Source organism: Vitis vinifera, chromosome 1 (genome assembly GCF_030704535.1).
Source record: "Vitis vinifera cultivar Pinot Noir 40024 chromosome 1, ASM3070453v1".
Taxonomy (NCBI): domain Eukaryota; kingdom Viridiplantae; phylum Streptophyta; class Magnoliopsida; order Vitales; family Vitaceae; genus Vitis; species Vitis vinifera.
Genome location: NC_081805.1, coordinates 23,173,667 through 23,188,780, shown reverse-complemented (window position 1 = coordinate 23,188,780; position 15,114 = coordinate 23,173,667). Strand labels below are relative to the sequence as shown.

Here is a 15,114-nt window from a genome sequence, read left to right as displayed (position 1 = left end):
ATATATATATTAAGCTTCCCGGAATGGTTATGGCTCCTTGGCAATGTTTCAAGAGTTAAAAAGCCTCCATTGCAAGAGTGGGACATCCCTTATGTTGTTATGTTGTAAAGGTCACCTTAGTGATCGTCAAGTAAAAAAAAAAAAAAATGATCCTAAGGGTGAAGCTCATGTTCGTGTAATAATTTCAATGCTCAATGTGAAAAACAAATGATGTATGAATTTTTTTTGGGATGTGAATAGGCCGTGTTAAACAAAAATCCGGCCAAGAGAGGTGCAAATTGACTTCTTGGAACATTATCTTGAATTTCTCTAGGAAGGAAGTGTGTCTTGAAAATGATTTTTCACTTTATGGGTGGATATAGGTTTATAAGTGGAAAGAAATTAACATTCTCACTATTTTATGGTGTCATGAGTAAGTCTTCTTTGAGCTTAAGCTTCCTTGTTAGAATGTTGATAATCATTTGTTTTTTATCTATTCATTTGATAAATTTGGAAGGTTCTTCAATCCTTATGTTTATTAATTTTGTCTAAAGTTAAGCTCTTGGTAGCATCCTTGATCAATATGAATCAATTCTAACTCCTTGATTGAAAGACAAGTATGTCATTCTATTGTATTTTAGCCTTGGTGAATCAAATTTTCAATTTTTGGAAAGCTTGTTGGAGTATTTCTTGTGTCTTATCGTCAGTTTTTTTGTCTAAGTCTTTTTTCAGTAGGGTGTCGATCGATCTGCTGAATTTGTGGATCGATCCACTGTGTGCACAGTCTTGTGACCGAGAGCCCTTGAACGAATTGAGGATCGATCCACCAAGATCGATACCACTTGCTCCAACACTTAGAAATTTTCGTGAAAAGTTTCCTGCACAATTTTTTCCATTGAGAGCTCTTGAACGAAACTTGGATCGATCCACCAAGATCGATACCACTTATCTCTTAGTAAAAAAAAATTCCTATTTTGTCCTTGGTCTTGTGAGTTTTTTTAAAGAGGATATAAGGGGTAAAATTGTCATTCCGTGTAAAAAAAAAAAAATCAAAATCCCCAATCTTTAAAAACCCCTCTTCCATTCTCAATTGAGCCCTAATTTCAAAATCTTTCAAAAAGGGTCTTCATCTTCTTCTTCTTTTCTTCTTCATTGCATAAGCTTCCACCACCATGGTTGCTGAAATTTATTTCTGATGAAGTCCTCCTCCGTCATCATTCTTTTCAACATTGGAAATCTCTACATCAATGTTTCATTGGCACCATTTCTTTTCCGGAGTGGCTCATTCACGGGTTTCTTAGCTTAAGCTATCTTTTTCAGGAACCTTGGGTGTTCGGTTTGTCCATCTTTCTCTCCACCATTAGCTTAATCTAGATGCTTTCTTTGTGTGGAATCCTTTCACAACATATTTTTTTTGAGTTTCATTTTTGCCTTGGATTGTTTTTGCTTTCTAGCAATGTTAATCCTAGGCTTTGTTTGCTCATTGTGAGTGCCCTCTATACATTTTCATGCTTGGAATCTATTTTCATGGTGATAAAGCATTTTTTTGGAAGTTTTTAAATGAAACCATGTGATGAGATTTAGGGGGAGTTTCGTATATCTTATGATGGGAGTTAAGGGGAGATTCTTGTATCCTATATTTTTTTGGGGATGTTGATATGGATGCTTGGTAATATGTGAATACTTGATTTTTGAGTATTTGACATTTTGTTGAAATGTGGATGTTTGTTGATTTGGATGTGAGATATTCTACTAATTGAATTGTCATCCATTTGTCTTTTTTCTTGGATAGAAAGGGAGAGATTGTGGCCCTTTGTCTCTTTCTAGGACAAAAAGGGGAGAGACATTGTAGTTATTATTTTGGTGATTGGATATATGTGGATATCTATGTGTTAATTCATTCAAATCTTGTGGAAGTGCCTTAGAATATGTACAGGTGCTACTAATGTTTTTCTTGAGATTTTTTTTGCAGGTATTATAGTACCTAGGTTGTGGTTTTGAGTGAGTGAGTGGCCTTATATGAGAGTTGGGCGGGGCTTACTTACTTGTACTCATTCGTGTTGTAAAGGGTTTTGTCCCAGAATTGCCAAAGGGGGAGATTGTGAGTGTTTAGCTAGGTTGGCAATTCCGGACAAAATTCCTAAGTGTCCCCTAACTCGGCTTTTCTATTCCTATTCGGACTACTTGACTTTGAAGACTAAGACTTTGCTAAGAGGCCGAAGTATGTAGCTGAGTGTGTGGTGATTGGATGTGAATCAACCCGGTTTTTAATCTTTAAATGTGTTAGAAAGTTGGGAAAAATGGTTTTTGGTGCAAGGCTTTCATTCCTCTGTTTCTGGATCGATCCAGGTGTAGGGGTGGATCTATCCAACTAATGTTTTTTTGATCAAATCTCAGCCATTAGATTAAGGGTTTCTTTTTACACTTTAAAAACCAATCTTCTCTCATTTTTTGGTGAGAGAGACTGCTGAAAACGTGGGGGGAGCAGCCACACTCCAAGGGTTCTTCATTTCTCATTTTTGCTTTCCTAAATTGGGGTTTTTGATTGCAAAGAAAATCCATTTCTCTTAATGTTTTCAAAACTGTTTTCAATGGATTTTCTTGTGCAATAAATGGGTTGATTCATTCCTTCATTCACATCTAAATCTCTCATTCTATTTGGGTTGTGCAAAAACCCATTTTCTTCTTGTGTGGATTCAAGAAGAGGCCGAGATTGAACTTGGTGCGGACTCCAAGTGTGCTCCAAAATGAGAAGCTGAAAATAAAGGTACTAGTCAAGTATTCCGGGAAGGATTGGTTGGCTTGAGCTAGGTAAAACCTTGTACTCAGTTTTTATTCTTCATAGTGGAGTTTTCAATCGGTGATAGGCTCGTGGTTTTTGATCTCTTCAGAGGTTTTCCACGTTAAAAATCCGGTGTTCATTGTCTCTTTCTCTCACTCTATATTTTGATTTATTTTTGAGGAGTGTTGAAGCATTTGCATGTGTTTTGCATTTATAAATTGTTGGGAGAGTGTTGATGCATACATTATTGCTTGTGGATGTTTTGCTTTGTTGAAAAGTTATTAGAAGAAAAATTTCTTGACATTAAGATAGTCTAAGGTTAGGTAATCTTTGTTGGGAGAATTTTTAAATTGTTCTACAACACCTATTCACCCCCCCTCTAGGTGTAGTTCATTATTGAGATTCACATTTTCAAGAGCATTATTTTGCATCATTTGTATACCTTTTACTGGAAGAAACAAAGGCTCAACTCTCTTTAGGTTTGGAGCTTATTTCCAGGGCACCTTTTGCTGAAGTTATCTGTATTGACAAGGTTGAACCAGATGAAGAATTACTATACAATGTCAGGGTTGATTACTGGAGAAACAGGTCCGCTGGCCGTTGTCTGGACCCTTATAGAACAGTGCCTGGAGATCTTGTTATTTTTGCAGATTCTAAATTTGAAACTTTTTCTGATGTACAATGCTTGGGGAGGAAGACATGGGCTTTTGCATTGGTCACTGAAGTCAGAGAGAATGAGATTGAGGATGATGGTACGACTGTTTGTTTTAAAGTCAGAGTATCAAAAGAGAGAACAGAAGGAGATGGGAAGAAATGGACCTTCATGTATTTCCTAATTAATATAACAACTGGTGAAAGAATTTGGAATGCACTACACATGTCTGGGAATCTGAATATTATCAAACAAGTTTTGTTCACTGATTCAAAGGTAAGCATTACACTATGAGCATGCTTTAGAAATTTCTTACTTGTTTGCTTTTGTATGGCATCTCAAATTTGGATTGTAAATTACAGGTTAAAGAAAGTTGTGAACTCTGTCCTGAGAGCAGCAGTGGAGTATGCACTGAAAATTTTGGCACAATCCTATCGTCTAAGCTGAATAAGTCTCAAATGGCTGCGGTTTTGGCTTCACTTCGTAAAATTCACTGCAACCACAAGTCATCTGTGGAACTTATCTGTGGCCCACCAGGAACAGGGAAGACTAGAACTATTAGTGCATTGCTATGTGCTCTCTTGGGAACAAATATAAGGACTCTTACTTGTGCTCCAACTGCTGTTGCAGTTAAGGAGGTGGCATCTCGGGTTATGAAGCATTTGAAAGAGTCATTCGAAACGGACCCTCAGAAGGATGCTTCGCTTTGTTCCTTGGGAGATCTCTTCTTTGGTGACTATGACTCCACTGGAGTTGGTTCAGAGATGAAAGAGATATATTTGGATCATCGTGTAGAAAGACTGGCAAAGTGCTTTGAGCCACTAAATGGTTGGAGGCATTCTTTCAACTCAATGATAGTTTTCCTTGAAGGTGGTGTTTCTGAGGACCATGTCTCTGAAGATGAATTGTCTAAAATGGAGGAAGGCAGCATTGAAGGTAGCAAGGGAAAGAGAAAAACATATCTTCAGTTGGCAAGAGAGCAGTTCAAATCTACTTCTTTGCATCTCAGGGAACTTGTCAATACTCTCTCTACCCATATACCCAAAAGCTTTATTATGGAACACAACTTCCAAGCAATGTTATCTCTTCTAGGCTTCCTCAGTTCTTTTGAATCTTTGTTGCATCAAGACAATATGGTTTCTGAAGAACTAGAAAACCTGTTTGCAGGGAAAGAAAATGTGAAGCATTCTTCTAAGTCTGTTGCGGATTCATCAACCTTGATGTACATCAGAAGCGAATGCCTTCACATTCTAAAAAATCTTCAGAATTCGCTTGATGAGCTTCAATTTCCAAAGAATATCAGAAAAGATTTGTTAATAGATTTCTGTTTTCAAACAGCTTCTTCTATTTTCTCCACTGCTTCTGATTCGCATAAACTGCATTTGGTGGATATGAAGCCATTAAACATTTTGGTTATTGATGAAGCTGCACAGTTAAGAGAGTGTGAGTCAACCATTCCACTCCAACTTCCTGGTATAAAGCTTGCTATTCTGATTGGGGATAAGTTCCAATTACCCTCAAGAGTGACAAGCAATGTAAGTCAATTCTAATATGTTGATTGCATTCACGTTTAAGTAGAAATGTTGGATTTATTCACATAGCTTCTTCAATACCTTTTCCATTTTACCCTCAAAGTTTGTTTTGAACATATGGTTTTCTAAGTTTTCAGTGTTTTTTTCTCTTTTCAACAGATCTGTGATAAAGCCGGCTTCGGGAGAAGCTTATATGAAAGATTGAGTTCACTGGATCATGCAAAGCACTTCCTCAATCTGCAGTACCGAATGCATCCATCAATCAGTTTGTTTCCATGCTCAAATTTTTATGCCAATCAAATATTGGATGCTCCAAATGTTAAGCATAAAGCCTATGAAAAAAAATATCTTCCCGACCCAGTTTTTAGACTATATTTATTCATAAATATTTCTTGTGGGAGGGAGGAAGTGGATGAGGTTGGACACAGTGTGAAAAATATGGTTGAGGTGGCTGTTTTGATGAAGATAGTACAGAATCTATACCAAGGTGTGGCATTTTTATGATGTGTTTCTATTTCTTCTTTAAATGCTGATTTCTGTTTTCCCAAAACCAGAATATTCAAAATGTTGAGGAAAATTTGTGCATAAGTTCATTTCTGGATTATATGGCATGAAAAAAAAATGGTGAAGATCAATTTCTTTGTCACCTTTATTATCTGCTACTTCATTTTTTGTCCATCCTCATTTCTATACACCAAGTCGGTGAAGACAAAGCTGATTCTTTCTCATAAATTGCAAATATTATTTTTCCTTCTTGGCTTCTCCATATCTGATATTTACATACTGAACTATACTTCTCATGATGTAGCAATTTACATGCAAACTTCTTGATTTGCATGAGTTTGATACTAGCACCACACTAATAGTGTAGTTTTCCTTTGAACGGTTCATGTATATGAATCTACTTATGAGTTTCTTCCTCTGTATTTACTCCTTTATATTTACAAACCAAGCCATTTCCATATGCCTTTTTCCATGGGAAATTTTATTCTACAAATTATGACATCAAATCATGGGCCATCCTGTATCTTGAAACATGCATACAAGAGTAGCAGTGTCTCTTGCAATTTCTTCTAAAAGGCAATTGTGTCTCTTCCTTTTTGTATCATTTCCACTCCTGGCTCTTGAAATACAAAGTGATAGAACTTTAGTAAAGTGAAGACTCCTTTCTATATTAATACACTTTCTTTAAAAATCAAGGGTTCATTATATACAATATTTTGGTTTATGCCACTAATTTCTCTAAACAATGCCCAGAAGGAATGCTTCATTGCTCTCATGTTCTGTTAGATTGATTTTGTTTTGATATTTTTAATTGTTTCTCTATCTAGCTTGGAGGAGTGGAATAAAGGAAGAGCTTAGAATTGGTGTACTATCCCCATATACTGCTCAAGTACTTGAAATTCAAGAAAGACTCAAGCAGAAATATGAGAACAACGATATGTTTTCAGTAAAGGTACAGACAATTGATGGGTTCCAAGGTGGAGAAGAAGATATAATACTGATATCAACTGTACGAGCTAATAATTTTGGATCAGTTGGGGTGATGGCCGATGTTAAAATAACTAATGTTGCTTTGACAAGAGCTAGGTAAGGCTTTAAACGTATTCTTTAAAGAATTCCTTTGCAATCTTTTGACATTTAATATTATGAGGCAAATGACTTCATTTTGCCTTTCCAGACATTGTCTTTGGATTTTGGGGAGTGAAAGGACCCTAGTTATGAGTGAAACAGTGTGGAAAGATATTGTCCATGATGCTAAGGATCGACATTGTCTTTTGAATGCTGATGAAGATTGTGATTTGGCCAATACCATGTTTAAGGTCAAGGCGGAGCTTCATGAACTGGATGATTTGCTTAATAGGGATAGTTCACTGTTTAACAGTGCTAGATGGAAGGTGTGTAGGATGTGGTAGCTACACATTTTTTTTCTCTCATTGATAAACCTTTCCTAACCTTGCATTTTAGCACAATATTTCTTTATGTTTTGTATAGTTAACTCCTTTTGACAAGATCTTATCCTTTGTTTTCTTATCTCCATCCATACCTAGGTTATTTTCAGTGAAAATTTTAGAAAAGCGTTCTATAACTTGAAGTCATCTCATACTCAGAATATGGTCATCGCCTTATTACTAAAACTGTCAACTGGCTGGCGACCTAAAAGGAGGAATATAGATTTGCCTTGTGAAAGTTCTTCCAAGATTTTGAAAAAATTCAAGGTGGGATATCTGTACATTGTTTACTCAAATGATCTTCAGAAGGAATGTGGCTACTATACCCAGGTTCTTAAGGTTTGGGATATATTAGCATTGGAGGATATTCCGAAGCTGGTTAAACACCTTGACAGCCTATTTGAAATGAACACTGATGATTATCTCAGTCGTTGCAAGAAGAAATCTTGGGAGGGGTAAGATTTTTTTTTTTTTTGTTTGCTATTAATTTACAACTTCAGAAAGATTGAACACAAACTTTTTTTCACTAATTGAAAATTGATTGAATTTTAACCTTGTTTTTTAAGCACAGGGAATTGGAAATTCCAATGAGTTGGACAACTTCATATGATATTGTTCAATACAAGAGTCTTAGCAATAATGCAACTGGTAAAATTTCAAATGTTAGTGGTCTGGCCAGAAGAGGCGGTTTTGAGAACTCAATTGTGAGTGAGAGCTTTTTAATTATGAAATTTTACTCCGTGACATTTAATATGGTGCGACACTTTATTTCTGGCCATGATGGTAGAGAACTGGATCTTCCCTTTGAATTAACTGACCAAGAGCGGGAGACCATTTTCTTCAATAGAAGCAGTTTTATACTTGGAAGGTCTGGCACCGGGAAAACTACAGTTTTGAGCATGAAGCTATTCCAGAAAGAGCAATTGTTTCATATTGCTTCAGAGGGATTATATGAAGTTGAGGGCCATTCGTCTACGCATGCTAGTCAGAGAAATGAAATTGGTGAATGCACTGGAGATGCAAAGGGAGCATGCTTGCACCAACTTTTTGTTACAGTTAGTCCGAGACTGTGTAATGCCATTAGACGACAATTATCTCACTTCCAAAGGTAAGGAAAGAATTATAATACATCAACCTTTTTACTCTTGTTATTTGTATATAAGCACCTAGCCTTGGTTGTCGTCTAGAAGTCCTTATTTACATGATTGCTCTAATAGATCTTCCGTAATCTCTATATTTTTTGTTTGGTAGCTTTAACATGTAATCGGTTATCTTTTATCTGAAAATAAATCAGTATTCTAGGTACAAAATGGTTGTTTTTTTTTTCTAACTGTATTTCCTTGGACTTGTAGCTTTGCTTCTGGTGGGGAATTTTTGGTAGAAAGCAGTTCACTAGATTTGGATTATATCGATGACACGGTGCAATTCAAGGATATTCCAGATTCTTTTGTTAATATCCCATCGAAGTCATACCCCCTTGTTATCACTTTTCATAAGTTTTTGATGATGCTTGATGGAACAGTGGGTAATTCGTACTTCTCAAGATTTCCTGATGCACATAAACCTTCAAGAACCGTTACCCTGAAAACCTTTATCAGATCAAGAGAGGTTAATTATGAGAGATTCATATCATCTTACTGGCCCTATTTCAAATCCCATCTAATAAAATATCTTGACTCTTCTGCAGTTTTTACTGAGATAATTTCTCATATAAAAGGTGGGTTAGAAGCAGGAAAGGCCCATGATGGTATACTCTCTCGTGAGGACTATCTTTTACTATCTAAGGCTCGGGTGTCTACTCTTACCAGGGAGCAAAGAGACAGAGTTTACGATATTTTTCTAGAATATGAAAAGAAAAAGTTCAAGAAGGGTGAATATGATTTGTCTGACTTAGTAATGGATCTTCATTTTCGACTTAGAAGTGAAAGATATGAAGGTGATCACATTGATTTTGTGTACATTGACGAGGTGCAGGACCTGACCATGAGACAGATTGCTCTTTTCAAGTATGTCAGTAAAAATATTGATGAGGGATTTGTTTTCTCGGGTGATACAGCACAAACTATTGCTAAGGGGGTTCATTTTAGGTTCCAGGATATACGCCATTTGTTTTTCAAGGAATTTGTATTGGGCTCTAGAACCGATGCAACTGATGAAAAGAAAGAGAAAGGAAAATTATCGAAAATTTTTCATTTGAGCCAGAACTTTCGCACACATGCTGGTGTGCTTAACTTAGCACAAAGTATAATTGACCTTCTTTACCATTTCTTCCCTTTAACTATTGATGTATTGAACCCTGAGACAAGCCTTATAAATGGGGAAGCTCCAGTTTTGATTGAATGTGGGAATTTCAGAGATGCATTACCAACTATTTTTGGAGATAGCGAAAACGCCCAAGAGAATGTTGGTTTTGGAGCGGAGCAGGTTATATTAGTGCGGAATGATTCTGCTAAGGAGGAAATTTCTAAATATGTTGGAAAGAAAGCTCTTGTTCTGACAATATTGGAGTGCAAGGGCCTAGAGTTTCGGGTAAATGATATTTTATTTATAATCCATAAATTTGTTTGTTTATGTATTTTTATGATTTCTTTTGAGAAAAAAGGGTTGAGATTGTTTTTGAAGGATCAATGATGCCAACAACTTCTATCCTTTCATCAGCTTAGGCTTTTCTATGATTTCCCGTTGCTGTTCTAAATCCTGCATGACCCTACTATATTGTAACACTTCATACTGTGCTTTTTGTATAATGTTTTCCAACAATGAAAGGATATGCGTTTGTTTTGCATGAAGCATAACTTTCATGAAGTAAATAGCATCCTTGCATTCATTCAAATGACATGTTAATATACTTTATATTTTTACTCCCATGACTAGGTGTTTGACTTCTTATTGTTTTCATTTTGTAGGATGTCTTGTTGTGTAACTTCTTTGGGTCATGCCCTTTCAAACACCATTGGAGAGTCTTATATCAGTTTATGAATAAGATTAATTTGGTTGATTCTAAATCCCTTATATCTTTTCCAAGTTTTGATGAGGCAAAACACAATGTCTTGTGCTCTGAGCTGAAGCAACTATATGTGGCAATAACTCGTACACGGCAAAGGTTATGGATCTGTGATATTATAGATGAAGTTTCCAAACCAATGTTCGAATACTGGGAAAAGTTGTCCCTCATTCAGGTCAGATGTCTGCATGATTTAGTTGCTCAGGGAATGCAAGTTGCAAGCAGACCAGATGAGTGGAGGTCACAGGGTTTCAAGGTTTGATTTTTAATATTTTTGTTCTTATTGTTATTGCCAACATTATTTGCCTCTTTTTCTTGAGCACCACCTGAAGCTAGTAAACTGAGAAATCTAAAAGAATTTACTGCAAAACTAAAACCAGTTTCCATTTGTCATCTCCTTGCTGTTATTGATACTGCTATTTCAAGTTCTGCTGCTGCTGTTGTTGAATTTGTGTTGATTTTGAAGCATTCCTTGATGAGTATCTTATTCTGACTAATTACTGTTCTTTACCACCTTGCAGCTCTTCCATGAACATAACTATGAAATGGCAAGACTCTGCTTTGAAAAAGCAGGGGACATGTACAATGAAAAGTTTGCTAGGGCTGCTAGTCTTCAAGCATTGGCTATTAGTATATCCAGTTCAAGTCCTCAAATGGCCAAAAATTACCTTAGTGAGGCTGCTGATATGTTTGAAGGCATTGGCAAGGCTGAATATGCTGCCAAGTGTTTTTTTGAAATGAGGAGTTACGAAAGAGCAGGTATTTGTTTTTTTTTTTTTTTTTTTCTTTTTTAACAAGGTTATATCAGTTTGACTACATATTTTTTATATCAGGAACTATTATCTGAAAATTCAGGCATATCCTGCAGCATTAAGTTGTAACTATAAATTATTTAGTTTACTTTGAAATTAATGGTCAGTTCACAGCTTTTTTCTAGTCTGAATGTTGAATATGAACCTATTTGAAGTGGCTCATTTGGTACCAGAGAAGCCCATGTATGAACAAGGATTAATTTTACTTCCCCACCTACCATATTTCTCAATTCCATTGCCTTGAAGGTATCTCCCGTTTGATCTGTTCCATCACCTTCAGTCTACGAAAGTTAGCAATATCCCAAAATCTATAGATCAAGCCATGTGGTTGGTGGGGAAGACTGCTAAGTTCTAGTCCTAAAGATAGACAACAGTAGACAATCGATCTTATCAAGGGCATGCAGCTTTGCAACTCTGAAGAACAGAATGTTTCCTATTGTTGGTAATAAAAAGACACATGCCTGATTTGTTGTCCCATAAGTTAATGTTTTAGTACGTTAGCATTGCACAGATGGAGTTAATGGTGATTTTACCTGGCGCCCTGTGTCCTGAGATAATGCGTTCTTGTTTTTTTTTCATAACCTCCTTGTTGTGAACTTAGTTCAAGGTTATCTTAAAGTAATAGTCCAGTTTATGATCATATAAAACTTTGAATTTGAAGTTGTATTTACTATACTGCTCTGGTTTCTGCTTGCATGATTTTCCACCGGCCATGCTAGTGATCATCTTGGATTATTGCTCAATTGTAATACCATCCAGAATTCAAATTTAATTGAATTTTTAGTTCTTATACTTTTTTTGGGGGGGGGGGAGGAATTGACATTCTATATTGTAACATAATTTTTGAGCAGGGAGAATTTATATGGAACAATGTGGGGAACCTATGCTGGATAAAGCCGGGGAATGTTTTTCTCTGGCAAGATGCTACAAGAGTGCAGCTGAGGCCTATGCTAAAGGAAACTATTTCTCAGAGTGTTTGGCTGTATGCATTAAAGGAAGACTCTTCTACATGGGTTTGCAGGTCATCCAGCAGTGGAAACAAAACAGTAAGGGTGCTATTAAAGAAAGTGGTGAAATACACAGAATTGAACAGAATTTGTTAGAAGGATGTGCCCGTCACTGTCATGAGCTTAAAGATCTCACAGGCATGATGAAGTATGTTAGAGCTTTCCATTCCTTTGAGTCGATTCGCACTTTCTTGAGGGACTTATGTTGTCTAGATGAGCTTCTTTTGATTGAAAAAGAAAAGGAAAACTTTGTTGAGGCTGCAAATATTGCAAAGTGCATTGGAGATATATCATTAGAGGTTGAAATGCTGGTGGAGGCTGGATGTTTGGAAGATTCTTCAAAGGCTATTCTGCAGTATGTGTTAGTCAATTCTCTGTGGCAACCTGGAAGCGAAGGATGGCCTTTGAAGCAGTTTATACGAAAGAAGGAGCTTGTAAACAAAGCCAAAGTAAATGCTGAGAGGGTTTCAAAGCAGTTTTATGGATTTATCTGTACAGAGGTTGACATCTTATCACATGAACAGAGTACCTTGTTTGAGCTGAATGAGTATTTTAGATCTTCCCAGAATAATGGAAGTGTTAGAGGTGAAATCTTATCTGCTCGAAAAATTATTGATGCTCACCTTCATTTAATAAGTATCTTGGAGGATAGGGGGAAATCTGATTTATATACCTATCTGACAACACATTCAGAAGAAAGAATATCCAGTAACCAGTTCTCCATTGAAACTTTGGTTCACTTCTGGAAGTTTTGGAACTTCTGGAAGGATGAGATTGTGAATATATTAGAATATCTCGGTGGAGCTATTAAGAAATATGTGGATTATAAAGAGTTCTGTTTGAATTACTTGGGTGTGCTGAAGCAGCCCAATAAGCGAACTCCTCTTTACCTTGTGCTCTACCCTGAGGCAGATTGGGTAAGAAAAACCGATGACAGATTTTTGCATAGAAATGGAAAATTGGTCTTCATTGATGCTAGTCAGTTTGTCTCTGCTGCCAGGAGTTATTGGTGTGCAGAATTACTTTCTGTAGGCATAAAGATTTTGGAAATTCTTGAAAACTTGTATCAGTTCTGTACCAGGAATTCCTTTCCTGTGTTTTGCCAAAGCATTCCTCTTATTTATATATTTGATGTGACTAATTTTCTTATGAAGACAGGGTCACTGCACTGCTGGCATCCTCATGCCGAGACACTCCAAATGTTTCTTGAAAAATCAAGTGAGCGCTTCTTTGGCTACATATATCCCCTCGACTGGCGAAAATCATCTACTGAGGATATGGTGTCTCTCAGAGAAAATAAGCTTGCTGGGAATTTACTTAGAGAAGTTATTCTTAAAAACATCAGCTTGAAGGGAAACCTCACATATGGTCAAATTGGGAGGGCAGTGATGATTATGCTTGGGTCATGTAAGCTAACTGACGAATTTGCGGAAAGCTTTAATAAGGATTCACCATGGAAAGACTTTATTAAGAGACTTTGTGTTACTAAGAGATCAGAACTGTCTTCAAAGAGTTCTGCTGCTGCTCAGGAAGAACTTTCATTGATTTTGAAGCTCCGTGAAGCACTGGAAGACACAATGCCAACTGGCGAAAAGGAATTGATTTTGTGTCACCAGTTTGTTTCTAGTATCTTGTGGAACACCTATTGTTTTTAGTGTCATATTGCCAGGGATACGTCTTCACAACTAAAGATTTGGTGGTTGAATGGCTTATTTTCCAGCAGTGGAACACCACTCCGAGTGCCAGTTCACTGACGGATGTGGGTGCATCTGAGAAGACTGAGATATTGGGGGACACTTACAGTTTCATGGTCTCCATCGTTCATGAGCTACTTTGTGATGAGGAGGGAACAGTGGAATGGCTTGAAAAATCTAATACAGATTTGAAGGACTATCCAGTGCTGGTGTTAAGACTAGTTGTGATAATGTGTTTAATTTGTGTGAACTCGGGAAAGCATTTTGATTTACTGTTTGATTTGCTCGGTAGGAACTGCATTATTTCACATCTACCAAAGCAGTTCTATGATGCCTTTCTTGGTAGACAGAAACGCAGTTTTGTTGAAGTACTTGCAGAAGCTCTAAAGCAGATCGAGAGTGTGCTTGTGATAGTGAGTTGGGGAAATAATCATTTTCACTTCTCTCCTGATGCAATTCTTTTGGATGATGTGGTTAACCAAAACAAAGAGGGCATACTGCGTGTATTGTTTCCGAAAAATGTTTCAAGCCGTGGACAGCAATCATTGGTCTATAGTGATTGTGGGAAAGCGTCTGAGCCTGATTCTTCAAACTCATCCACTGCAGACCAGAACATGAAGGCGAGGAATGAAGCTGAAGGAAAGGATCTGCAAGAGAATTATGAACGCTTCTGTGAAATATTTAATGCTCTGAAGCCATTAGAGAATGCAAAGGATGCGGGCATGGAAAAATGCAATTTAAATAACCCAAGGGTGCAGGTGAAATACCAAATGGCCTCTTTTAGTATCCTGAAAGCTTGCAACCAGATTAATGAGAATCTTTCACATGTTCTATCTTCTTGATATTTTCAGGTCTTGGTGGAGAAAAGTATCAACCTCATAGTTGCTGTCATGACCCAATACTTTCAGATGATCCCTTGTGACAGTGAAGATGAAAAGATGGCTGGGGAACCAAACAGGGTCCACTGCGAAGATGGGAATCTTCTTTGGCATGCAAACAGAATGGTTGATGGCTTTAAGCAGCTTTCTTATCTGCTGAATCGGAGTCCAGTTTTCAGGTATAGCTCGAATATATATCATTGTCGGAGGCTCTAATTTTATGCCATTCTCAAAATTTGCTCAGTATGGCCACCATTTTTGGATTGAGTCTGCAGAACCCATCTTTTATTTGTTGTAGCAGAACTATATTTTTGTTGGTGAAACAAAATTTTAGCCAGTTATTTGCTTTCTTGTGTTCAGTGGGGAGAATCTTGAGAAAAACATGTCAAATTTTGAACTACTTTTGAAGCAGTTGCAGCCAGGAAAGGCGAGGGTAGAGCCTTTCATGAGACAGATATGCTTGAAGAATGCTGCAGCTGCTGGGTCCAGGACTACTGAAGATAAAAACGGATGATGCTATGCTGAAGAAATCACAGCTATGAATAATGGCCCAACAAGAGAAGTGAAAAAAAATCTGGGAAAAATGTAGTCGAAAATTTTATGTCTTCTTCAATCTGCATTTTCTATTTAGTGTTGAAGAAATAGCTTATGACTCTTCAATGCCTTTTCCCATTCCAAAGTTTGAGTTGAATTTGATCAAGCATAAAATTGAAAGACATAAAGGAGAAAAAAAGGAAAGGGGCAGCATTGTTTTTTCTATTGAACGGACGTATGCAGAGGAATAAAGAAAGGGTTCCATAGAAAAAAATATGGTGCTAATGG

At 36.9% G+C, this 15,114-nt stretch overlaps 2 protein-coding genes across 2 annotated transcripts; both read left to right on the top strand.

Moving 5' to 3' along the window:
- Nucleotides 1–13,375, top strand: LOC100251075 (uncharacterized). Its single transcript, XM_059740254.1, has 11 exons — nucleotides 1–3,689; nucleotides 3,776–4,948; nucleotides 5,105–5,432; nucleotides 6,277–6,535; nucleotides 6,627–6,843; nucleotides 6,997–7,352; nucleotides 7,469–8,005; nucleotides 8,250–9,426; nucleotides 9,804–10,157; nucleotides 10,423–10,660; nucleotides 11,565–13,375. Exons 1-11 carry the CDS (start codon nucleotides 3,585–3,587, stop codon nucleotides 13,373–13,375), a joined length of 6,555 nt encoding a protein of 2,184 aa, XP_059596237.1. The 5' UTR covers nucleotides 1–3,584.
- LOC132254521 (uncharacterized) lies at nucleotides 13,371–14,952 on the top strand. Its single transcript, XM_059740377.1, has 3 exons — nucleotides 13,371–14,172; nucleotides 14,266–14,471; nucleotides 14,653–14,952. The coding sequence occupies exons 1-3, from the start codon at nucleotides 13,528–13,530 to the stop codon at nucleotides 14,804–14,806; spliced, it is 1,005 nt and encodes a 334-aa protein (XP_059596360.1). The 5' UTR covers nucleotides 13,371–13,527; the 3' UTR covers nucleotides 14,807–14,952.
- Nucleotides 14,953–15,114: the final 162 nt, after the last annotated feature.

Coding starts and splice junctions, on each gene's coding strand:
- LOC100251075 (XM_059740254.1), top strand. CDS start 3,585: ATGTATTTCCTAATTAATATAACAACTGGTGAAAGAATTTGGAATGCA. Junction 4,949..5,104: donor CCTCAAGAGTGACAAGCAAT/GTAAGTCAATTC, acceptor TCTTTTCAACAG/ATCTGTGATAAAGCCGGCTT. Junction 10,158..10,422: donor GGAGGTCACAGGGTTTCAAG/GTTTGATTTTTA, acceptor ACCACCTTGCAG/CTCTTCCATGAACATAACTA.
- LOC132254521 (XM_059740377.1), top strand. CDS start 13,528: ATGGTCTCCATCGTTCATGAGCTACTTTGTGATGAGGAGGGAACAGTG. Junction 14,173..14,265: donor TAAATAACCCAAGGGTGCAG/GTGAAATACCAA, acceptor TGATATTTTCAG/GTCTTGGTGGAGAAAAGTAT. Junction 14,472..14,652: donor AATCGGAGTCCAGTTTTCAG/GTATAGCTCGAA, acceptor TCTTGTGTTCAG/TGGGGAGAATCTTGAGAAAA.